Consider the following 26,463-nt stretch of genomic DNA (forward strand, 5'->3'; position numbering starts at 1 on the left):
GAACAGCAGTCTATGCATTTCACTTGTTTCACAAATCTCCAAGGAAGTCATACAGCTTACACAGCAATATGTACTGTACTGGTTGGACATGAGTAGAAATGACACTCTGATGCCTGATGTGCACAAAGTTGGCTGTAAAGGGTGGGGCTTGCATCTACGTAGAAAGGATGGTTTTACATTTTGGACTCATTCACAGAGGTAAATGGCCTCTGTATGGCCCTCTAGAATTTACTGGTGGCCTCTTCCTAAAACCTACAAGCAAACAATCCTTCAAAAATGCTTACAACTCCTAGCCAACTGACACACACACACTAAGCTTCAGTATTATTTTTTTTTTAAAGAAACATTCCCAGTGGAAGAGCTGGCGCAGTGTATCGGTTATGAGACAGAAACAAATCAGAATGTCTCCAGTTTGAATTTCACTCTATCATGAACTCAGCAAGTGATCTTAGGCCAGGGGTGGGGGATCTTTGGTCCTCCAGATGCTGCTGAACTACAGCATTAATCAGCCACAGCGAGCATGGCCAATTTCCAGGGATGATGGAAGTTGTAGTTCAGCAACATTTGGAGGGTCAAAAGTTCCCTAACCCTTGTCTTACACAAACTGCAGTCTTTCAGCTTGAACCTCCCTTTTCCTCAGTATAGGGATAATATTCACCTATCTTACAGGGTTGTTGTACATTGTAAGGATTATAGTGATGGGATATGTAAGGTGGTTTGACCCTCAAACCCTATACTAATCTTAGAATTTTAATAATAATATTTCCCAACATGCTCTTCTGCCTCTTACCAGTTGCTACTAGGCCCTGACACATCCCTTCTCAACAACTGGGAATGTAAAACTCCCAGACTTGTATACAGGAGTTTGAAGTACTTTAATAATTCTGGCCAAAAAAAAGTAAGCCCTTTGTAGCCCTTCCTTTCTAGGAGGACCCAGTGACCAACCTGGCTGTATGAGGCTAGTCCAAAGCTTGAGAATACCTCACTATTCTGGAAGATGCTCCAGTCTGCAGTCCTGTGGCTCACCAGGTGGGGCAACCTCACACACAGTTGTGGGTTCCCAATTCAGGGCTCAACAACTCCTGACATATCCATCTCTTGCTCCCTATATTCCCTTCCTTTGTTATGTCCCTCAAAGAAAGATATTTGGGGAGAATCTAAAATGTTTTCCTCTGAAATGTTGAAAGCATCTCCCATATCTGAAATGTTTTCATTCTGTGCATCTCAGTTGCTAATCATAGCAAATTGTTCTGGCAACAAACAGAGGAACTGAAGTATAATTAAGGCTTTGAACTGGGACAACTTAAGGCTTGGGGTCCTTATTTTGCAGAGCCCATCCACATATTGCAGGCATACCCCGCTTAACGTTGCTTCACTTAACTTTGCCTCGCTATAACATACATGCTCCATATGTCCCCATACCCTGCTTAACGTTCGCGCATGCAATAACGTACATTTTATTGGCATGATGCCACTGCCATCTAGTGGTGATTGTGTGCAGTACAAATGAAGACAATTGCTTCACTTAAAGTAGATTTTCACTTAAAGTGTACTCTCCTGTCCCATTGCGAACGTTAAAGCGGGGTATGCCTGTACATTTCACACAAATTACTGAACTTTTTTGGGGACCAAGAAATGCCGTTAATAGGTCAAAAGTACTAACAGTAGTGGTTAATTCTGAATGCTTCTGTCTCAGATTCTTCCATCATTCACTTTAAGCTACCTGTGAAGGTGTCAGAGATTGTGGAAGACTGTGGGAAAGTTGAGAGCATGACAGAGTGTGAAATTTGCAACTTGTAGGGGTGCCCAAGAGAGAAGGAGACACAAATGATCTTAATGTTTAGGCTGGACAGGATCAGGGGAGGGAGCTGTTTTGAAAAGATTTTGGAGGGCAAGCATTGGAGAGTGGCAAATTTGGGAACTGCAGGGATTTTCAGACTTGGAGAATGGGGTCAGTGATTGTGCTGGTGAAGGGGTTTATAGATGTATGATCTGGAATAATGTCATTTTGGAACTTGAGGGTTATTTTAAGAAATTAATAACTACTCTTTTTCTATCCCAAAGTGGCTGTCTTGGTAAAATGTTTTGGGTGTGGGTGGCCACTGGGGACCCGCTGGATGGAGAGTTTGGTCCTTTGACCTGTTTGAATTTGATATTCAGCTTTAAGTAGTCTAGTGAGCAGGATCTTCCATGAAATTGGTGTATAATATTTAGCCACTTTAAATCTACTCTCATGGCTGAAATTAATATAAACTTCATCCTGACTTCAGGAGGTCAATGCTGAGACTTTTGCAAGTCCCAGTTGTGTGCCACTTTTTTAATAGCTGGGAAAAAGTTAAACCAGGAGAGTGTACAGCTTAATTATTGTGAACTTGAAGTTCCATATCAATAGTTAATTAATTTAGAAGATTAATCTGTCACTTGGGGAATGATGACTAAAGCAGCAAGATAAAGAAGAATTATTTTGTTTACTGGACAAGGTTTTGTGTCTGCAAAGGGATTTTTTGTGGTCTTCATTATCCTGTACTACAGTATCTAAATATTTCTTTGATCTTTCTTAAATTGGTTTTGCATTGGCAGAATAAAAAATAAACTGCAGAGTACATTATTAATTTTGGCAAACCCCTTATGTAATTATTAATGGCACCTCATTTGAGGGAGCAGGGGTTTGTGATGTGTTTAGTGATGGATTTATTTATCTGTAAGAAGGATCCAACCCTTTCACTGAATTAAACTAATGCATATACATTGATGATTAGCACTGAGAACGTCTCTTTTTCCAATTTGTGTTGGTAATGCAGGACTGCCTTTATTGAATTTCTCTTTTCTACAAACGCCAATATTTGAGGGCTTCATTATGCAAGAGCTGCTTTCTAACAACACAGTTGTGGTAGATTAGTGAATCGATAAACTTGTAATAGTCGGTAGACAGCTACATTAGATTTAAGTTTTGTGTTTTTTAGTTAATTTTTGTAAGACCGTGGATTTTGGAATCCCAACTCACATCCAGTCTAAGATTAAAGATCCCTTCTTCTTTCCCCCATTCTCTCTCTCTCTCTCTCTCTCTCTTTGGCAGTAAGCTACATTACCAAAATAACTTGTTGGGCTGTCCATAACACACACATGCCTAAATGTATAGTGTTGGGTTTTTTCTTGTGGATAGTCAATAAGAATCAATATAAAAGCTGTCCAAATGTGCTTGGTTATGCCACCAGCAGGCATATCGTTTCCATATCTTTTACTCCTTACTTCATAAGTTATGATTGTCAGGGTTGTGTGCTATTGGTGTGTGGAAGCACTGCTTTCACTGGGACCGACACAAATGATTAGAGGTTTTTAAGCCTAAGGGGCTGTATCCAGTTGTGTTTGTCCGCTCATTGAAAGGTCTGTTCTCCTGCGGAAGCATCCATGTGTAGAAGAAAGAGGGAAGGTTGTGTGTATGTTTTTTGTGAAGTCCCTTTTTTCCTGTACCCACCCCCCTGTCATGCTATTTCAATGGATCCCCCAACCCACTGTGACAGGACACTAGGAGCTGGAAGGAGAATCAGAAAAAAAAATGATCTCCCCCACTTCTGTTAATGGAAGCTCCCTCTGAACCAGAAGCTTCTTCCTTCTGTGAGCAGAGACAACTGAATACAGCACAAAGCTTGTCATGTGAAGCACTGCTGGAGGAAAGTGGTTTACAGCCACTTCCACCCTGAGACTATAAGGTTTAATGGGTTCCTTCTCGGAGAAAGGGCCGGATTTAAATTTAGTATATAAAATAATAAATAAATTGACCACACACACACCTTCCTTTTGCCAACTTACTCTGCTTCATGGAAAGGAGTTCTTACACACAGTTGTGTTATTGTTAAACACTTAAAAAAAAGCTGGTTCAGTAATATTAAAACATGCTTTTTTAAAAAATAGTTATGAATTGTCTTCATATTGTCTATGTTCAATCTGGTTTCTTACAGCTGAAAACCACAGTATACAGGTAATTTTGTGAATCCTTGATGTTTAGGCTTTAGCACTTGCTTAGAAAGTATGAACTGTTGACTTCTCTCGTTTGACTTGAGGTCAAGTAAATAGCTATCAGACATATTTTCTGGTTTTATATTTTCCTTTTTTTAATTGTTCCACTATATATATTTAAATATTAACTTTTCTGGCAAAAATTATGTTGTTTTACTATTAATATAAATTCTGTGTGTATAGAGAAGGGGATGGATTAGGATGTGGTAATTGCTCCTTTGAAAGCTGAAAAGCTGAAAATTAAGAAAAAGAGTTGATAGAGACTGGAGGAAGATTGTCCAAAAAAGCGTGTGTGTGTTTGTGAGAGACAGAAAGTGCTCTTGTAAGAACACGAAAAGGTTTTTAAAAAGTGGATGATTTTTTATCCTTTATACCCTGAACGGCAAAGTAGGTGCTTCCTTAGATGTTGAAAAGGGCCAAGAATTTACTCAAAGCCACCAAGATCTGTAATCCATCGAAAATAATGACCCTGGCTTGTTCCACAAATTATCTGCTTTGTGGTAATGTGGAGGTGGGCTTTTTTACTGGTGGCATCAATGTTGTAGAATGCATTCCTGCTGAAATACGAGAGTTCTCATCTGTACTGGCCTTCTGTATTGGTCCACATCCATTTCACAAATGTATCTAGACAATGTTCCAAACCATGCCCAGCTCCTCATGACTCAGATGCTATGGAGAAATTAGAGCTGCTTATCATCAGCATACTGATAACACTTTGCCCCAAAACTCCTAACTGCTCCTAATGCTTTCATATAGATGACAGGTGACAGGATCGTGCCCTATGGCACATCAAAGCAAAAAGACGTGGGGCTGAGACACAGTCTCCCATTGCTATTCTCTGGACCAATACCCATCCCACAGAGCCAGTCCATGAGGATACCATGGTCAGTGGTATCAAAAGCCACTAGAAGATCAACAAGCAGAAGAGATGCATTCCCTGTCCTGCTCTTGGTACATGTCATCCATGAGGGTGGCCAAGGTTGATTTATTAAAAAAAACCACCCTGAACCCAGATTGAAATGGATCCAGATATTCCCTATCCTCTGGGAATTCCTGCAACTGTCTGCCACCACTCTCCACCACCTTGCCCCAAAAGGTTTTTTTTTTTTTTGCAACAGGGCAGTAGTTATTGTAAATTGCAGGGCCCAGAATGGGTTTTTCAAGAGCGGATGCACTACTGCGTATTTAAGAGCAGCAGGCAGTAAAGGGAATAAGCCCCACTGAACTCAGTTCAGTGGGGTTATTTCTGAGTAGACATGAAATATATAGTATTATACTGTATGTATATCTGTCAAAATCTGATTATAATGAAGAAACTCAAATGGCAAAAAAGGCTGAAATTTCAAGCCAGCTGAACAGTTAAAAACAAATGTAAAATGTCAGAAGAGACCAACCTCCTGAGGCAGCTAGTTTTTTATGTTTTAGAGGATAAAACTTACCGCTGAAAGTGGAAAAATGTACTGCATAGGAAACTATTAATTTGATGTTAAAAAAATTTAATACTTCAACATTATTTGCTGACTGGGGTTGATCGGAGCTGGAGTCCCAACAACATCTGGAGGGGCACAGGTTCCCTACCACTGATCTAAAGTTGATATTAAACTAGCCTAAACAAATCAGACCCATGCCCATCTGTTAGAAGAATTTTGGAAATCTATTTCGAGCATTTTCAAACATTCAGCCGAAGTTTTTTCTCCACTCCAAATCCTGAGGATTTGGAAGATAAGTTGGCTACATGAATAAGTTGACATCTACTAGCACACAAATGTGAGGTTGAAGAGCAGGGTTACATCCACACCATTTATTTATTTAAATTTATATCCCTTCCTCCTAGAAGGAGCCCAGGGTGGCAAACAAAAACACTAAAACTCTAAAACATCTTAAAAACAAAATACATTAAAATATTAAAACAAAGCATCTTTAAAAATACCTTTTTTTAAAAAGCTTTAAAAACATCTAAAAAAGAAATTCCAGCACAGACACAGACTGGGATAAGGTCTCTATTTAAAAGTCTTGATGAAAGAGGAAGGCCTTCAGTAGGCGCCGAAAAGATAACAGAGATGGTTCCTGTCTAATATTTAAGGGGAAAAATTCGGTGCGACAACACTAAAGGTCCACTTCCTATGTTGTGTGGAACGGACCTTCTGATAAGATGGTATCAGGAGTCCCTTGCCTGCAGAGAACAGTGATTGATTGGGTATATAGGGGGTAAGACAGTCTTTCAGGTATCCTGATCCCAAACTGCATAGGGCTTTGTACACCAAAACCAGAACCTTGAACTTAGCCCGGTAGCTAATAGGCAGCCAGTGCAATTCATTCAGCAGCGGGGTTAACATGTTGACAATACCCTACCTCAGTGAACAATTGCGCTGCTGCATTTTACACCAGTTGCAGCTTCCAGACCAACCTCAAAGGTAGTCCCACATAAAGCACGTTACAGCAATCTAGCCTGGAGGTTACCAGTACATGGACAACAGTGGTCAGGCTATCCTGGTCCAGAAATGGCTGCTGTTCTTTCAGAGGGAGTACGACTCCATCCAAAGTAGGCAATTGACCAATTATCCGAACTCAGGAACTACCAACCCACAGAGTCTCCATCTTGCTAGGATTTGGACTCAGTTTACTGGCCCTCATCCAGCCCATTAGTGAGTGCAGGCACTGGTCCAGGGCTTGCACAGCCTCTCCCAATTCACAATACAAAGAAAGGAATAGAATTTCCCTGCGAACTCTTGTGGAGACTCAGATAACATTTTTTCTAGAATTAGGTGTTTTAATTGTGGCCAGTGTGTCTCTGACATGCAATACAAGGACAGTAACATTGACGTTTGTTATAAGATCGTTGCTAGGATAACTAAGAGAATGTATGTGAAATACTTTGAACAATCAGAAAACACCATGCTGGATTAGATGGACTCTTGGATCTGATCTAACAGGACTCTTCTTAATTTCTGAAAGTGCTAAATAAATGCTTAATAAATGCTTATTTATTATTATTTCTAATGAAATAGCGTAGGGAGATGTTAATGAGTTTCTTTTTTAATTTTTGAACTCGGCCTTCATACATTGTCACTATAAATTAATAGCTATTCAAAGTATCAAAAAACCTGCTGGTTTAGGATCAGAGTTGGCTCAAGCTCCACAAAGGCAGGAAATTGGTAACTAACAGATGTGCCCCATGATCGGAAATAATTTTCTGCAATATCTCAACTTGGGCTTGCTTACTACTTACCCACCGTGCACCCACACTTTTCCTTGGTCTTCCAAATCTACATTGGGAAGATAGTGCCTGGAACCAGCAAAGACGCCCCATGTTGTCCTGGTCCTGTATTGTCTTATGAGGCATCTGAGCCTTACTGTAGTGCTCCTGCAAGTTGCCTGTGGCTGTTTGTTGCTTCTGTCAGTAGCTCTCAGGATGGACACTTGAGCCTTACACCTGAAATGTGTCATATGATCAAAACATGTGGTCTGCCCCTAACAGCTCCCCCAGTTCCATCCACCCACTCCAGCATGGGAAGATTCTTTTGCATAAGACTTCAGCTTCTTGCTGCCGAATCTGAGCTTCCCACACAGGAGAAAAGAGATAGTGCTGCTTGTAGGCAAGCAAAGAGGAATACACACTGTTTTAAAGACAGCATGTGGGAGAGGCATTTGTTTCATACTGGCTATCTGAGTGAAGTCGTGTGTCGTGTTTCTTTAGGTTCTCAACAGGAGATGTGTAGAAGCCGCAGTGATGACGGGCCTTGCGCTGAACTGCACCATAAACAAGAAGTCCTTGTTTGACAGGAAACACTATTTCTATGCAGATCTGCCTGTGAGTATGTATTGAGCTTTGTCCCTCTGCAAATCGGAAGAGAGATGAGCCTGGAGAACTGATGGGGAAACAGGCTGGGAGAAGAGATGCATTTCTGTTCTCTGCCACTGTTTTGCCCATCCAAGCACTATGCCTTGATGAATAGGCAGCTGTAGCCAGGCTCTTGCTGATTGAAGGTGATTGTCCCGATTGCTGACTCCAGTACTGCGCCTCATGTTTCCAATGGCTCTGCGTAATTGAATTGGGAGAAGGCGCTGCTAGGGCCAGACTTCCTCTATTCCTAATTGTCTGTTAGGGTTAAGACAAACAGTCTGATATTGATCTTTCATTTAGAATGAATGTACTACAAACACACTTTATGGTCCTGTAGACATCTACAGGCGGTCATTCTCCTTACTTTTAAGGATCTGAAATGGAACGTTCTATTTTAAATCTCACTGATTGCTAAAGCAAATAAAGAAGATTTAAAATCACATAGCAATAACTTTGGATATTACAAATGACTTTTATATTAGGACTATACTTGCTTTGTCAAACATAATGAAACAAAGCTCAGTTCCAAAGTGATGCCCATCTGTTCAAATTCATCAAAGAATCAGGATTTATCATTTTAAAATTTAAACAGGGGTTTGTGTTTTTCCTGGAAGCCACAATTTGTAATGCTAAAGATACTTGAGAGTTTTTGTTTTCTTTGTGGAGAATCCTTATATTATGGGATGGGATGGAGTACAACAGTGCCTATTACAGACATCGTATTAGTTGTTCACCTCTACATTTGTATCCCACACTTCCTCTTAGGAAGTCAGAAGGGTGTTTTAGCCTCATAAAAACCATACAAGGTAGATTAGATTAAGGAACAGAAGTTGCCAAAGGTCACTTGGGCCAAACGTAACATGAAGTGGGATGTTTTTGGTCAGACCTCCTGACCTTTTTTCAAATTGAAAAGCAGCGGTGAGGAAGGGAGTGGAGCTTGGGAAAGGGGTGTTTAAACTGTCTTTGCTGTGATGTTTTTCCCATGAAAACTACCGCCTACCTGAAGCTGATGTTGGCCCCACTGAGGAAAAAGACAGGTAGAATATGTACAACATACAAAGGTCACAAGTGATGTTTAGCTTTATTAAAAAATAACAAGCTTTGCAACCATTCTTAAATTTAAAACAAAAATAAAAAAGCTGTTTGGGGAAAATCCATGATCGTCTAGTTTGGCCTTCATAAGTTTATACTTGAGTGGGAATGTGAAACTGTGCATGAATACAGTATACAAAAATCATCTGAAAATAAACAAAATGAGGTTTTTCTGGATTTAAAAAAAAAGATTGGCTGACTGCAGATTTTGTTTAAATTATTTTGAAAAAATTATAAGGGGTTCTGCTTATGGTGCAATTTGGAATAGAAGAACTATCAAGCCCATTCATTTGGGTTTGGAGTTGTCCTTTAGGGTTCACATGAGCCTTAATTTTAACCAGGGCTCCCTATAATATCGCTCCAGAATCTATTTTGAGTGCTATGTCTCAGCTGTGGTACATATGAAAGGATAATAAAGTAGTGCACTGTAACAAAGCAGAACTTTGCAGCGCATTTTGTTGGCTCCTAAGCACATGCAAACTGCACCTTCCCCCTCCCCCCCCTTTACACAGTGTGTTGAGCACCTGAGTGCAAAATGGCCAGTTTGCTATGAGGGGAAAATGGGGTTCCCAATACTTAGAACACTAATGCGATGTGTGAGCTATTTGAAGGGGAGAGTCATAGAATCATAGAATAGTAGAGTTGGAAGGGGCCTATAAGGCCATCAAGTCCAGCCCCCTGCTCAATGCAGGAATACAAATCAAAGCATTCCCGACGGATAGTTGTCCAGCTGCTTCTTGAATGCCTCCAGTGTCAGAGAGCCCACTACCTCTCTAGGTAATTGATTCCATTGTCGTATGGCTCTAACAGTTAGGACATTTTTCCTGATGCCCAGTCGAAATCTGGCTTCCTGCAACTTGAGCCCATTATTCCCTGTCCTGCACTCTGGGACGATCGAGAAGAGATCCCGGCCCTCCTCTGTGTAACAACCTTTCATGTACTTGAAGATGTTGTGCACCGCCCAGGGAGCCATTGGTTATGGGCGGTTTATAAATGAAACTAAATAAATAAATAAATAAATAAGTGCTATCATATCTCCCCTCAGTCTTCTCTTCTCCAGGCTAAACATGCCCAGTTCTTTCAGTCTCTCCTCATAGGGCTTTGTTTCCAGTCCCCAGATCATCCTTGTTGCCCTCCTCTAAACCTGTTCCAGTTTGTCAGCATCCCTCTTGAAGTGTGGAGACCAGAACTGGACACAGTACTGAAGACGAGGCCTAACCAGTGCTGAATAGAGGGGAACTAATACTTCACGTGATTTGGAAACTATACTTCTGTTAATGAAGCCTAATATAGCACTTGCCTTTTTTGCAGCCACATCACACTGTTGGCTCATATTCAACTTGTGATCAACGACAATTCCAAGATCCTTCTTACATGTCGTATTGCTGAGCCAAGTATCCCCCATCTTATAACTGTGCATTTGGTTTCTTTTTCCTAAGTGTAGAACTTTGCATTTATCCCTGTTGAATTTCATTCTGTTGTTTTCAGCCCAATGCTCCAGCCTATTGGTCAGCAGACAGGAGAGGATGCTTTACTTTCCACCAGCCAGTTCTGCAGCCACCTGCAGCTGCTACTCCCCAAGAGTGTTTTTCCATGCAAAACTGCCCTAAGCTAGCATTATCAAAAGCCTGTAATGGGATTCATAGTTTAGTCTCATACATGTAGATAAGATGAATGCTACTTTGGAGATCATTGGACAGTTGGATATGACACATGGGGCTTCAGAGAGAAAACAGTTGCTTATTGTCATATGTGGGCTTTAAAAAGTAATTGTTTTAATGAAGAATGGTGGAGGAGGGGAAAGCTAAGTGGAAAGATGATACTGAGCCTTTAATGTGTATTTTGTGAATTTGTTGTTGTTAATGGCTAAAAGGAAAGGGCCATCTATTGGAATATAAAGCTGGTCTATGTCCATTTTAAAGTAATTGATCACTGCAATTTTAAATGCAGGCTGGCTATCAGATTACTCAGCAAAGGCTTCCCATTGCTGTGAATGGGAGGTTGTCATACATTCTGCACACAGGGAAAAACCAGAATGAAATGGTAACCAGGACTGTGAGGATCAAGCAGATACAACTGGAGCAAGACAGTGGAAAGAGCCTTCATGATGATTTGAGGAGCCAGACGCTTGTGGATTTGAACCGGGCAGGTAAGTTTGGGATTCTTTTTGTCCATGTAATTATGTCATTTAAAACAAAATAGAAAAAAGCTGAAAAATTCTGTGTTTCTGCTAAAGTACCTGACTGGAGCTGTCAGTGTTGCCTCCTGATGTGAGTTGCTGTTTTTATTTTTTGTTAAGACAAGTTGAAAGACTTGCTTGATCAAGGCTTCAAGAGAAATTCATGTATTTCTCACAGCTGGCCAACATGTCTGGCAGCAAGCACAAGGTTGGGTCCCTGGCTGATAGTTCTGTTTGCCATTTTCGGAGGGGAGGGTGGGTGGGAGAGCCTGAATCCTTCATGCATGCTCAAGTTCACATGCAGGAGAGTTCCTTTTCTTCTAGCCAGGTTCCCAGACAGGAGAATGGATGGAAAAGGGAAACTGAATGGAAACTTGCAAGATGGCTGATTGATACAAAATCTTGAGTATGATTCAATATGGCCTAGATGCTGAACTATAACATTTCTGGTCTACCCACCCACACAGATACCTGTTCACCATGTCAAGTCAGGGAGAGCTTGGGGCTTGGTGGGAAAAGGTTAAGCACCCTCCACCTGTTGAGTCTCTCTACCTCCACTGTTTTTCAGTGGAGTTCTCAGCCCTGTGTTTGGTGCCAAACACACAAACCGGCCCTGAGCAACTGCTTTTGAGCCTTACCCTTGAAGAATGTTGGACCTAGTTTCTCTCTTGATTTTGGCCGGAAATGAGTGTTTGTGTGATAGTTTTGAAGATCCAACCATTTTGACAGTGACATTTTGCCAGCATGGTTAACGAGCAAAGTCAAGGAAGCTCTTAGAGGCAAAAAGTCTTCCTTCAAAAAATGGAAGTCTTGTCCAAATGAAGAAAATAAAAAAGAACACAAACTCTGGCAAAAGAAATGCAAGAAGACAATAAGGGATGCTAAAAAAGAATTTGAGGAGCACATTGCTAAGAACATAAAAACCAACAACAAAAAATTCTATAAATACATTCAAAGCAGGAGACCATCTAGGGAGACAATTGGACCCTTGGATGATAAGGGAGTCAAAGGTGTACTAAAGAACAATAAGGAGATTGCAGAGAAGCTAAATGAATTCTTTGCATCTGTCTTCACAGTGGAAGATATAGAGCAGATCCCTGAACCTGAACTAACATTTGCAGGAAGGGATTCTGAGGAACTGAGAGAAATAGTGGTAACGAGAGAGGAAGTTCTAAGCTTAATGGACAATATAAAAACTGACAAATCACCGGGCCCGGATGGCATCCACCCGAGAGTTCTCAAAGAACTCAAATGTGAAATTGCTGATCTGCTAACTAAAATATGTAACTTGTCCCTTGGGTCCTCCTCCGTGCCTGAGGACTGGAAAGTGGCAAATGTAACGCCAATCTTCAAAAAGGGATCCAGAGGGGATCCCGGAAATTACAGGCCAGTTAGCTTAACTTCTGTCCCTGGAAAACTGGTAGAAAGTATTATTAAAGCTAGATTAGCTAAGCACATAGAAGAACAAGCCTTGCTGAAGCAGAGCCAGCATGGCTTCTGCAAGGGAAAGTCCTGTCTCAGTAACCTATTAGAATTCTTTGAGAGTGTCAACAAGCATATAGATAGAGGTGATCCAGTGGACATAGTGTACTTAGACTTTCAAAAAGCGTTTGACAAGGTACCTCACCAAAGGCTTCTGAGGAAGCTTAGCAGTCATGGAATAAGAGGAGAGGTCCTCTTGTGGATAAGGAATTGGTTAAGAAGCAGAAAGCAGAGAGTAGGAATAAACGGACAGTTCTCCCAATGGAGGGCTGTAGAAAGTGGAGTCCCTCAAGGATCGGTATTGGGACCTGTACTTTTCAACTTGTTCATTAATGACCTAGAATTAGGAGTGAGCAGTGAAGTGGCCAAGTTTGCTGATGACACTAAATTGTTCAGGGTTGTTAAAACAAAAAGGGATTGCGAAGAGCTCCAAAAAGACCTCTCCAAACGGAGTGAATGGGCAGAAAAATGGCAAATGCAATTCAATATAAACAAGTGTAAAATTATGCATATTGGAGCAAAAAATCTTAATTTCACATATACGCTCATGGGGTCTGAACTGGCGGTGACCGACCAGGAGAGAGACCTCGGGGTTGTAGTGGACAGCACGATGAAAATGTCGACCCAGTGTGCGGCAGCTGTGAAAAAGGCAAATTCCATGCTAGCGATAATTAGGAAAGGTATTGAAAATAAAACAGCCGATATCATAATGCCATTGTATAAATCTATGGTGTGGCCGCATTTGGAATACTGTGTACAGTTCTGGTCGCCTCATCTCAAAAAGGATATTATAGAGTTGGAAAAGGTTCAGAAGAGGGCAACCAGAATGATCAAGGGGATGGAGCCGACTCCCTTACGAGGAAAGGTTGCAGCATTTGGGGCTTTTTAGTTTAGAGAAAAGGCGGGTCAGAGGAAACATGATAGAAGTGTATAAAATTATGCATGGCATTGAGAAAGTGGATAGAGAAAAGTTCTTCTCCCTCTCTCATAATACTAGAACTCGTGGACATTCAAAGAAGCTGAATGTTGGAAGATTCAGGACAGACAAAAGGAAGTACTTCTTTACTCAGCGCATAGTTAAACTATGGAATTTGCTCCCACAAGATGCAGTAATGGCCACCAGCTTGGACGGCTTTAAAAGAAGATTAGACAAATTCATGGAGGACAGGGCTATCAATGGCTACTAGCTGTGATGGCTGTGCTCTGCCACCCTAGTCAGAGGCAGCATGCTTCTGAAAACCAGTTGCTGGAAGCCTCAGGAGGGGAGAGTGTTCTTGCACTCGGGTCCTGCTTGTGGGCTTCCCCCAGGCACCTGGTTGGCCACTGTGAGAACAGGATGCTGGACTAGATGGGCCACTGGCCTGATCCAGCAGGCTCTTCTTATGTTCTTATGATTAAATAATAAATGGTTCCCAGTTTTCCTCACACAAAAGCATGAGCGCTTTTCGTGTGGACTCAATTTTTATGTCTAATTTTTTCACTGAGATCAAAAGCTGCTGCTAGAAATCTCGTCTGTCTCTGGTAGGAGTTGGCCTCATGGAGGTTGTCATGGAGCCTGAGATGTGCTGTGGGGAAGAGGCGGCTGCAGCGGTGAGAGAACTTCAGCTTATCCTGCAGGCTCTTGGGAGCAGCCAAGCAAACATGGCAGGTACAGACCTAGGAGGGCATGTTTATCCTCCCTCAGCTGTAATTTTATCCTTACAAAGGCACTTTCACAGCATCTTACTTATTTTGCCTTCCAGCTGCTTATCATTCAGTACTGTTGCGGCACTGTGTTGTGTTTGCTTTCTTTTTTCCATCGTCAAAATCTTCTGAGTATGAATAAGGTCACTTGCGCCTCTGGTGCCGAAGAGGGGCCCAGCTGCCTCATCTCCAGTTCAAATTCTTTTGTACTGCTAGGCCTTTTTACATTTTACAAGATCAATCTTAGTGGGAAGGGAATGACTGATGGCTCCTGTACTGTGTTGTTTTTTCCCCTCCCCTTGCCTGCCAGCCTGCTTGCCTTCCTTCCAAGTTACTGTGGTGCAGATTCTTTGGAACAATGGCAATGTAACCTGACTAATAATCTTTGGGCTCACTGCAGCTTATGTGCAAGTGGACCTGGGAGAGTTTGTGAGGAGGTCAAGGGAAGTGGACAGAAGTATTTGAGCTTACATTTCATGTGAACATTTGCTATCCAACATTTCAACGGCAGTGTATATGCAGATGTGTAGATATTAGTTGCATATTAATCGACCTAGGTTTCATCTAACACATCAGAGTAATCAAGATTGAAGCCCCCACAAACTGCTGCAGCGTTACATGGGAACAAACCTCAGTATCTCTCTTGTACTCATTATATGGTGTGCGCCTTGGCACTTTCCCCTTTCCTTTGTTCCCTTGTCTCTGTGTGCAGCCACACAATTTGCAATAATTATTTAGAAGCAAACACACACTCTGCTGGGGACTCTCTGCTTTTGAACAGTAGACAGTAGCATTTCTTATTTCACCCCCTCCCATTCAGAAATCACCAGTGGAGAAAAATATTAACACTTGAATAGGACATCCACCTTTCAAATAAATTCTCAGCTGAGTATGGTGTGGATAGTGGCATCTTCCACTTCTCTGTTTACATGAGGCTGCCACTGCTATCTGCAACTCTTATGTTTACAATTGCAAAAATGGCTACTCCTGCTTTTAAAAACCTTTTCAGGAAAGCAGTCTTACCTGGAGAGGCTTCATTGATTTTTATCCTTTTTGGTATTTGTTTGTTTACATTTGTGTCCCACTTTCCCACCAAATGGTGTCCAAGCGCATCTTTTTAGGTATTCTTTGTGGTGGCTTATTTTTATTTTCCACATTTAACTGAAGTACTAAGCATCCATAGCCTTACAAATAAAGCCTAACAATAAATAACTATTCTATATTTCAGTGAAGCACAGTAACTTCTATCACTTTTCAACACAGCTGAGTTTTGGCAATGAAATTGTTATGGGGCTTGCATCATTTGGTGATATTTTCCCTGTGATGTATCAGGTTCAGTCACGTTCTTTTCAGCTTGTTATACAGAATCTACTTTATCTCTGGTTTTGGTATTATCTGGGCTATTTCTCAGCTTGCCCCTTCTTGCCTTTTCTATCTTCCAATTGAGTGTGGAGACAAAGGCAGAATTTAATATCCATCCTTTCGGTAGCAGCCACCTGCAGTGCACCAAGATCAGGACTTCATTGCAAGATAATCAGAAAAGGTGAAGGCACTTGGAGGGAGTGCTAGCTGTGTGATTGTCATGCCTTGCCCTAGGGTTTGTGAGAAGGTCTAGTGGTAGAGTGAGCACATGGTTACTACCCACAAGATGGGGGTTGGAGGCAAGTTCAAATTAAGGTGAAAGCATGAATTGCCAAAGGGTAAACAGTAAGTAGTTCATGTGCAGATACGAGTTATAAAAACATGCAATTGCTTGGTGCACACCCGATCCTAAAACAGCATAGTGATAAAGGACAAGTGAAACCTACAAATTCAAGCAGGTGATCCAGTGGCTTCAGTCAGTAGTGTTCAAGCTCTGTGTCTTGAGGGAAACCTTTTTTCACATTGACAAGTCTGCCAAGAAACCTGTATATGTACTGTAGAGGACTCCAGGCACATTCTAGGCTGCACACTCAATTCACCTGGGACACTGGCTGAGCCTTTTATAAGCTTCATTGTCACACTGGGTGATCAGAGACTACATCCTGGAATGCAAGTAACACTTCTGTGCAGTTGCGCATTGCAGGAGAAGATCAGTTCATAGGAAACTGACTTGTTCTGAGTCAGACCCATGATCCCTCTACTTCAGTATCATCTGCATTGGCTGGCAGTGACTCCCCAAGGTTTCAGACAAGGGTCTTCCTGATCCCTGCCTGGATTTTTGAAAAAAAAAGTTGAAATTTTTTGCATTCAAGCCATGTGCTCTACCACTGAGCTGCGCCACAATCTGTGTTTCAGTTTCTCCTCCGTTAGTGATTTTCTCATTGAGGAATCCTGGATTTGTCTGGAACACAGTTTTAAAATCAACCAATTTAGATGAAAGGTGATTGCCCATGATAGTTTTTGCATGCTATGGTACATTTTACTGTGATCATAACGCCAATTGAGTTTGTACTGAAATGGTCATCTGGTTGTTTTACCATATACATGATAAACCAGGGATCTCAGCATGAGATGGGCAACCTTTTTTTTGCTCTATCCCTTCTGGTTTTGCTGGTAATCTGTGCTTGTGGTGAAGCAGTCATTAATAGCTTAAAGTCAAATTAACTGAGTAGCAACTGTTAGAATGTGACTTGGACATAAGACGTTTGAGCTCCTACAGTAACACCAGCTGTCCTTGCCTTGGAACATAACCTCTTCCATCATCGATATTTACCACTGCTGGAACGAAGCAACAACGCTTGTAGTTAGTTAACCTGAATCAGTGGGAGGTGCTAGACAGAAAGAGTAATGTTTTGTGTTCTTCTTTTGACCACCTTGTAACTTGTTTGAGCATCTTCTTCCTGCTTCTCCTAAGACCACACATTCTTCCTTTGTTCTCCCTCCATGTTGTGAGGATGAGTCTCTCTGAGCTCTTACTCAGAGAGAAGGATATGTATGTTCTTAGTGAATAAACCTTAACTTTTCTTTCTCATCTTTACCAGTGGTCTTAACAGACTGATTTGTTGCAACTGCTGTATTAACTCTGCTGACCTTCCAACAACCACTGCCCTATGTATTTCAAGAAAGGAGTATTGTGTCCATGTCCCTTGCAGACCTGCCAGGCATTCTGCAGCATGTTATCACACCTGTGGCCCAGCTAGTACCTGGGAGCAGCATGGAGATATAGAGAGAAGCTGGAGTATGCTAGGAAAAGACCTTATTCTTTGAATCTTAGGGGATGGGCAGTAACTCAGTGGTAGAACACATTCTTTGCATGTAGTATGTCCATGGTTCAGTCACCAGACAGGACTGGGGGAAAAACTTTGCCTGAAACTGTGGATAGAGTAGACAATTCTGAGCTGCTTTGTAGAATAGACAACATTGAGCTAGATGAACTCAATGATTTGGCTTGGTGTAAGGTAGCTTCTTACATTCCTATACTCTTTCATTAGCCAGTCAGTTTAGCCAATTCTGGCTCTCTAACAAATGTGCTTGTTTGATAGATGGGCTTGCAAACTCATGTTTTTGCATTCATATATTTTCATAGAATGCCTGAACAGGAAGGCACCATCCTTCAACACTTTCCCTTGCCCAGTGTTCTGCCCAGAAATATAGAAAGGGAGCACTTGTACCTTTGGAAAGTGCCCTTGAGGAGATTTAACTCTGGCTGGATGCTCAGTTTTTATCCTTTACAAATTTAATACCTATGCTGTTTACTACATTGTGTAAATATCCAATGTTTACTTCACTTTACAGAGCATTAACTTAAGTGCCGATAAGAAGGAAGGTGTGAAAATGTGTGTGTTCTGTGTAGTTTAGTGTTATGGTATTTATTGGAGAAGGTTTTATATTGCTTTACTAGTTTGACTGCCAGACTATTAGATACCTGTTAGATGTGGAAAAGCAAAGAATTATAACTCGGAAAGGACATTGTGGTCCTTTGGTCTCACCCCTTTCTTCACTGGCAGATTGCCCTCTGCATCGCTTTCTATAGGGCTATATATGAGACACTTTTTGGCAGCTGGTAGGATTCAAAGTTGTATTTCTGGCAAAGATTACAATTCCTTGTGGGGAAGGCAAAAACAGGTTTCTGACACCTGTGCTTGAGGTGAAAATTTTCAAGGACACTTCAATAAAGCTGCTCTGTTATTGGCTTTGTGACAAAGTAGTGTGAACTCTTCAAATGATAGTTTTATAACAGGCAAAAGCCATATTCTGTCTTGATGTTTTGTGATTTCTCTGCTTGCCATTAAAGGCTTTGATCAGAGTTCTATCCTCTTGCCTAGGATGTATCATCACAGGACTATCCTGTATTCCTGTTAGTTTGGTTAAAATCTCAGAAAGCAAAATCTGATAAAAGGTGCTGCCATGTTCCACAAAGTTTACACCACAGTTTCCACATGTTGTGCCACTATTCTTTCTGCTGTGTAGTCTTGCCAGGAATTTGCAGCTGAGCTACAAAACTTTATTATGATATGTCCTATTTTTAAAAAAAATTGACTACGACTGCACAAGTCCCATATAGCTCTGAAGCAAAAAGCAAAAATGAGCATAGAGGCTTGAAAGGGGTATAAGGGCTGCTTTCTCTGTGATTTCTGAAACACTTGGGTATGCTCTCAGTCACTGTTGTGTCCTAAGATGTGTGCAAATGCTACCTTGAAGGGATGTACATGTGCTTTTTCACATAGAAGAAATGTCAGCTTGGGACAAATCACCAGAAGAGTTTCGAGTGTGTGTGCTGTCAGAGCTGTCAGTCCCTTCTACTTGCATCTTTAAGTGTATGCAGTTGTAGGCATAAGGGAAGAAACAGGCCTTTGTTTATCTTCAGAGACAGCTAATCCATGTCCCATTTTTTTTATGGGAAGCCCTGTACAAACCACTTGCAGATAATTTGAGACTAATACCTTATGGTGAAGCCTTCTCACTCAACTGATGTCTCTTTAGAGGGTCAACTGAGAGTAGATGCCAATGTATCCGTGCATCACCCTGGACAGCTTTACGGAGTGAGGACTGAAGTGAAGAATATCAACAGTGCCCGATTTCTTGCCAAGGCAATAGGTAAACAAAACACTTTTTCCCAACTGAGAAACTTTGGAATTCCTTGCCAGAAAAACTTCAGTTTGTGTGATTGGACAAGTTATGCTGATATATACAAACATGCTAATGTTGTAAATGTAAATGTACTGCCTTCAAGTCGCTTCCAACTTATGGCGACCCTATGAATAGGGTTTTCATGAGGCTGAGAGGCAGTGACTGGCCCAAGGTCACCCAGTGGGCTTCATGGCTATGCGGGGATTCGAACCCTGGTCTCCCAGGTCGTAGTCCAACACCTTAACCACTACACCACGCTGGTTAAGATGCATATATTATTTTAGTTCTCCAATTATGTGTTGGTGTCAGAATTTAGAAAATCCTTTTCTTACCTCACAGATATCATTATTAACAATAATTCACTCATAGGCAAAAAAACCCTTGCGGTTTAAGAACGTACCTATAGCCCACAGATATTTCTGGCAGCTATAGTGAATGCACCAGGGAAGCAGGAGACCTGACCTCCTCTCTGAGATATTGTACTGCCCTACAAATTTGTCAAAATGCAAACACAATTTGGGTTGGTCTTTCACAGTCCAATCCACTTCCTGTCTAGCTCGGAAGAATTTGGTAACATGTGCATGTTACAGGGTTGTTAAGCAAGTGTTTCTGAATTCAGGACTATAAGTTTTGTAAGGTTTTGTTTTGAAATGAGCTTAGGGGAAGCATCAGAATGGCATGGGGGGTATTTTCAATTTAACATAGTGGAATGTGAAAAATCCACGCTGGCTACAGTATACAGCCACCCTTGTGGCTGTATAATCAATTTTTTTACCACACCTAATCAAATCTCTCTTTAGGTAGCTTATAAACAATACCACAAATGCTTCCTAAAAGTCTAATGCAGATTAATTATAAACTAGTCATCAAGAAACAAACAAAAAAGCAGTCTAAAAGTGAATTTCATAATCCAGACTAGGATTAACGTATTCCAAAAAAAGTCATCCTAAATTTTCAAAAACATTCCTTTGTGTCTCAAGGTGGACAATCTGTAGTCCACACAGATCTCTATCAGTAATTTGTTATGCAATTTCCAAAATATCACTCAGAACAAGGAACTGTGTTCAGTAGGAAGAGTACCTGTCCCTGATAACTCAAGGCCTCATTCTAGAATTGTACACATTTTAAATGTTTTAATCTACAATCATGACCCCCTAAAATCATCTTTAAAAAGAAATGCTCTAATTCTCTTGGAATTTCAGAACATCTGTTTAATTCTGTGTTAGAAATGGGATTCTTCACTCATCAGGATCTCAGCTGAGAAAGATGCAGGTTTCTACAAATCAATCTACATAACTACCATACAGTTAAGATGAATGGCCCATTCTTGATATTCAGCTGCTGAAGAACATAGGATTCATGAATCTAGTGCAATAACAGATGTAGCATAGAATTGGTCAACAACCTAGCACTATTGCCTCAGAAGTCAAACAGTCCATTTATGGAGTCTTGCAGGCACACTCAGAGCAGGGGTAGGGAAATTTGAGTCTGGGGGCCAAATAGATCCATCTGGAGTGCTGCATCAGACCTTTGAGACTCTCCTCCCCCAGGCCATAACCCCTCTTTGCAGGCTGCACGCCACACAGCCCCTGCGCTGCACCTTCCTTGAGTGTTTTTGCCTAGCTGAAATGGGTCCTTAAACTCTGATGATGCCTCTAAGCATTAACAGCAGGGTGTGCATAGAAACCCCTGACTCTTGTATAGCTAGAATGTAGCCTACTATATACAAAGAAGAGAGTTGCTCAGCCCACGTTTGCCTCAGGGTATGCTAGGCATTGTGTAGAGTATGGAATAAGTCTTTGAAGGGAGTACACCTTGACTGGAAATGTACATTATTTGCTGCCTTCCTTGTCAAGAACTGCTGCTTGTACCATCACCGTTGTTGTAATCAATAGAACCAGGTGCCTGCAAACTACTTACACTGTACCTAATCGGCTGAAATGCAAGCACGCTGGTATAATTTGTTCTTTTTAATTCTATTTTCCTTGTTTTTAAATTATTGCCTTAGATTACATGTTAGTCCATTAGGTGTGCACACATGCATGTAATGTCGTGTTATAATACAGGAAAGTATAATTTCTTGGCTGGTGGTTGATGGGCCGTTTTTGTTAGCAAGGCCTCTGTGATGTTCCTATATTAATGTATATATGGTAAGTGTTGGTTGTTTAGAAGATACATGGTAAGTGGAGTGAAAGAGGAGGGGGAGTGAATGGGCAGTAGAATGCTAGATGATTGGCTGAGTGTTTAAAATGGTTGAACGTATAAAAGGAAGAGTGAGAGTGGAATCTGGGGGGAGAAGAGAGGGTTGTTTGGTGGGTTTGAGAGAGTGGTTTGCCAGGAGAGAGTGGAGAAGGAGGGGGGTGGAGTTCGGATTAGTATTGAGTAAAACCATATGCTTATGTGCCTTAAGAAGAAATCTTGTTAATCTTGTTAGCTTTGTTATCTTTAATAAATACTTAATTTGGTTTACCAAAGGCCTGATCCTTGGCTGGGGTTTCACAGACCAGAAGGGAGGGTAAGGTAATGACCAAGGCTGAAGGGAAACTGTAACAAATGGTGGCAGCGGTGAAGAGAATAACAATACCAGTATTCAGAGTCTCTGGGAATACTAGTATTAGGACGTGACTGGTGGTTGCCTAGCAGGGGGATCTGTTGAGATCTGTGCTAGAGTGGGGAGAGAAACAATAAAAAAGGACAGTCCGGAGTGATGGAGTCCCTGGTGGTGCCTAGTGACAGGCAGTAGCCACGCGCAGGTAGGAACCTGACAGGGAGAGCCAGGGAAGGGCGTCACAGCCTCCTCTACAACGAAGAGAGCAAATGAATTGGTTTGCTATTTGGTAGATACCAGTTTAGTTCTGTAGTAACAGTAGAAGTAATAGTAATTGTTGTTTTAAGTTATTACCTGTCCTTTGTCATAAAGTCTCAGGGTCAGTTAAAACAATTGAAAAAACATTAAAAACAGTTTAAAGAAAATTGCAATTACAAAAGTAGGGCGGGTCCTAAAAATACACATCTCTGGTGATAAAGGCCATGGTAAAGAAGTGTGTCTTCAGCATTCACCCAAAACTGTACAGTGAAGGTCCCAGATGGACCTCTGTGTGGAGCGATTTCCACCCCTTAGGGGCTGCTACAAAGAATGCCCTCACATGGGCCACCACCCCCTGAGCTTCTGAGGGCAACAAAACTACCAAGAAGGGCTCCTCTTCTGATCTTAACACCCAAGAGGTTCTGTAGGGAAGAAGGCAGTCTTTCAGACATTTGGGACCTTAAGTCATTTAGGGATTTGAACACTAATGTGAGCACCTTAAATTCGGCCCAAAAATGAATTCCAGCCAATTCAGCTGTTTTAAAATAAAGATTATGCAAGTTCTAAATCAGGGGTTCCTAAACTGTGGTCCATGAACTTCATTTGGGTGGTAGGCAGTGTCAAGAATAGGTAAGTGCTAAAATGGCTCAACCAGAGGGAATTCTGGGGGGCTTTGTTACAAAGACCTCCAGGATACTCTGTGCTGGGGAAAGCGAAGTGTTTTAGTGCCAGACAGCTGCAAATTGCTAATGTCAAGAAGATGCAGATGAGCCTTATCTATTATCTCTTACCTGCTTCCTAAGATCAAAGTCAGGAATTTGGGTACTGCAGATCAGGGACCACTTGGTGTGAACTGTCTAGCCCTCCTTATCTTCAAAGAAGGTGATCATGGAAGGGGCGCCTAGGATGGCAAATTGTCCCCCCTCCCTGTTGTCAGCTAAACCCTATAAAATGAAGGGTGATCCTTCAATTACTTGTTCCCCCATTTCATCCATCACCATTTGTCTATGGATTTCAGTCAAAGCCTTCAGGAACCAGGCTATCAGATTGCAAAGTGAGTATTAGCTAGGGTAGGTAAGCTTTTTTTTAATTTTCTTTGTCTGTTTCAATCTCTCACAGTGTTATGTAAACGTATCTCTTGCTCAGTCCTGTTGAGGGAAATTGGCTTTAAAGGAAATATATGCTGCTCGTGGTAACGCAGCCAAAGCTCTGCTCATGGCCGGAGTTCGATTCCAATGGAAGGAGGAAGTCGAATCTCCGGTAAAAGGGGTCGAGGTCCACTCAGCCTTCCATCCATCTGTGGTTGGTAAAATGAGTACCCGGCATATGCTGGGTGGTGAAGAAAGGCCGGGGAAGGAACTGGCAATCCCACCCCATATATACGGTTTGCCTAGTAAACGTCGCAAGACATCTTCCTATGAGTCGGAAACGACTCACACTATAAGTGCAGGGACACCTTCTCCTTTTTTCTTTTCTTTTAAATAAACTACCTTTTCTTAATCGTGTGTATTGCTTGGGGCTTTGGCTCTGAATCTAGTTTTTGACCACGAACCTACTGACTACTGTTGGTTAATTTAGGTTAATGCTCTAGAGCAAAGAGTTTAGCAATAGGTCTGCTCTAGGATTTAAATTAGTGCTCTGAGTTCCCCTTACTCAGAGTGTGGGCTAGTAAAGGGGTGGTGGCAGTCTACCTTCTAGGGTTGGTGTTGGGTATAAATTAACCCTGGGAAAGTGTTTGCCTGGGAAGCAGTGGCCCAGGGAATTGGGACTCTTCTCAGAAGCAAAGAACCCCTTGGGGTTGCTGAGGTCAAGGGACCCTAAGGGGCAATCATTGACAGGCAGGATATTTGTGGTTGAAGACAGGAGATCAATATTCACATTGATTTATAATTGTATTTGAATTGCTTCTCTTATTTCTTGTATATTACATTTTCTTGTATTACAATTTGAATTCTATGGAATACAATAAAATACAATATATAAGAAATAGAAGAAGTGATAAAAATACAATTAAGAATTGTACTTCATCTAGCACAGTGCATTACAATTGTTACAACAGGCAGAAATATCATTAAGTGGCCCACCAAGACCAGCAGTTTAAGTGGTCCATGGGAAAAATGTTTGGGGAGCGCTGATCTAAATGGAACCCCAGCCAGTAATCTGGCCACTGTATAGTGGATCAGTAGAAGTTTCCGAGTCATCTTCAAGGGCATCCCCATGTAGAGTACATTGCAGTAATCCAGTCTGGAAGTTACTAGAGCGTGGAGTACAGTGGTCAAGTCATTTCTATCCAAAAAGTTGCATTGCTGGTGAACCAGCCATAGCTGGAAAAAAACAATCCTGTCCACTGAGGCTATATGAGCCTCCAGTGGATCCAGGAGCACCTCCAAGCTATGGACCTGATCCAAATCTGGAGGAGCACAACCCCATCCAAAACCAGCCATCTCCCCACCTCACAGACTCAAGAGCTTGAGATACTTCCTTAGATGAACATGATGTCAGAGATGCAGTGAGTTAGGGGAAAATGTATGAGCCACAGAGCACATGCATCTATAGCATGGGTGTTGCATGAAAATGATGCTGCTATGTTCCCAAGCAAGTGCAGTCTGGGCTCAGAAAATGGGAGGAGACCCATTTATGCGTGCTAGCATATGTGCTGAGCTGTAGAACACATGTTGTGCATGCATAAAGTTCAATCTGTGTCTTCTCCAGATAAAACTGGGAGGATTCCAGCCTGAAGTCCTGGAGAGTCCCTGGCATTGTAGACAGTGTGAGCTAGATGGACCAGTGATTTAACTCTGTATTAGGCAGCTTCATATATTTCTGTATATGCAATTTATTTTTGCACCTTGGACTGAGTCAAAAGATGTGAAAAACACAAAACTTGCTTATGATCTCTTACAGAAATTGGTCAATAAAGGCCCTATCAAATAAAGGTGAAGAGTGTGCAGTCAGTCCAATGACAGTTTCATTTGTATGACTTCAGAATGTTTTGGAATGGGCTTGTGATCAAAATTATACCTTCTAAAATTATATACATGTTCACATCACGTAATGTCAGAAAGCAATTCAGTTTCTTCATGATTCTCTGTTACTGTTAGGCTTGCTTTGGCTTTGATAGGGGTTTCCCCCTTGCTGTCTGACACTTAAAAATAGGTAAGGATGCAACATAACTCAACTGGATTTGTTTGTTTTATTAAGACTATGAAATACGTAGGCAAATTGAAGAGTTGGAGAATGGAGGAACTATTTTGAATGAAACTAGAGCCTTTGACTTTAAACTGGGGTAAGTTTTACATTGCACCATGTTTGGGGATTGTTTGTTACATATTGGAACGGCATACAAAAAAACTCAAATGAGAAGAAAGCAAGATTATTAGTCACAGAGCCACCCTGAATATATCTGACATTCTGATCCTAAACAAAATTATTTTAAAATTCATATCGACACTGGAGATGTGGTAGTTATGGAGAAAGCACTTTAAGTTATGTGTGTTGTGTTTCTTGGCCTGTGGCAGTCTGGTTTTGTGCCACATTTGTGGTTTTGGACACATTATTCATTTTGTGTTAGCATGTTGAAGGTCAAATCCTATACAGTAATACCTAAGTTACAAATCCTCCAGGAACAAAGCCCCTTTTAAGGATGGCTTTTTTAAGGTGAAACTGACTAGCTTTGTTTTGCTATGGATAAACTTTCAAGCCTATGCCTTTGCTTTAAAATGAAACTGACCAGCCTATGGCTTGGCTTTGCTTTACTATCAATAACCCCAGGAGCCTATGCCTTTGCTTTAAGGTGAAAGCAAATCCTGTGTCTTTCCTTTGCTGGGGATAAACTTTCAACCCTGTGCCTTTGCTTTAAGGTGAAACTGACCAGCCAGTGTCTTTGCTTTGCTTTCAATAAAACTGATAAGCCTGTGCCTTAGCTTTCCTATGGTGAAACTGACAAGCCTGTGGGTTTGCTTTGCGTTAAAGAGATATCTTGCTTTCTCCCAGGGCTGGGGAGGAAAGGATCCAATACGATTCAGAGGAGGAGAAGGAGGGGAGGGGGAAATGATGGGGTGGGGTGGGGTGGGTGCCAGATAGGCATGCTTTAAAGCCCCTGTTGAAGCTGACCCCACCATCTATGAGTGGGTATAGGAACCTATCCCTGTTCTTTTCATGTTATTCCTACCTCTGGTACCAAAGTTTCTGTTAAAGAAATAATATCCAGGAATGCATCTACTTCATTAACTGAGGTATTACTGTACATGATGGTGTCAACATGCGATCACCAAAACACTGTTTTTTCTTCTGTCTGCCACGTATCCA

The 26,463-nt window shown here is 41.5% G+C and overlaps 1 protein-coding gene across 3 annotated transcripts in view; it reads left to right on the top strand.

The window, feature by feature from the left end:
* GATB (glutamyl-tRNA amidotransferase subunit B) overlaps window positions 1-26,463 on the top strand; it is a 59,351-nt gene that overhangs the window by 7,551 nt on the left and 25,337 nt on the right. For all 3 annotated transcript variants that reach the window (XR_009757798.1, XM_061583879.1, XM_061583880.1), the window contains 5 exons: window positions 7,715-7,828; window positions 10,904-11,102; window positions 14,140-14,262; window positions 19,203-19,316; window positions 25,357-25,441. Coding sequence is in view for 2 of the 3 variants with exons in the window: in XM_061583879.1 (XP_061439863.1) it covers window positions 7,715-7,828; window positions 10,904-11,102; window positions 14,140-14,262; window positions 19,203-19,316; window positions 25,357-25,441 (635 nt within the window). In the remaining variant the exon portion in view is untranslated. The remainder of the gene's footprint in view (window positions 1-7,714; window positions 7,829-10,903; window positions 11,103-14,139; window positions 14,263-19,202; window positions 19,317-25,356; window positions 25,442-26,463) is intronic.

The sequence above is a fragment of the Rhineura floridana genome, chromosome 9 (assembly GCF_030035675.1).
Source record: "Rhineura floridana isolate rRhiFlo1 chromosome 9, rRhiFlo1.hap2, whole genome shotgun sequence".
NCBI classification, from domain to species: Eukaryota; Metazoa; Chordata; class Lepidosauria; order Squamata; family Rhineuridae; genus Rhineura; species Rhineura floridana.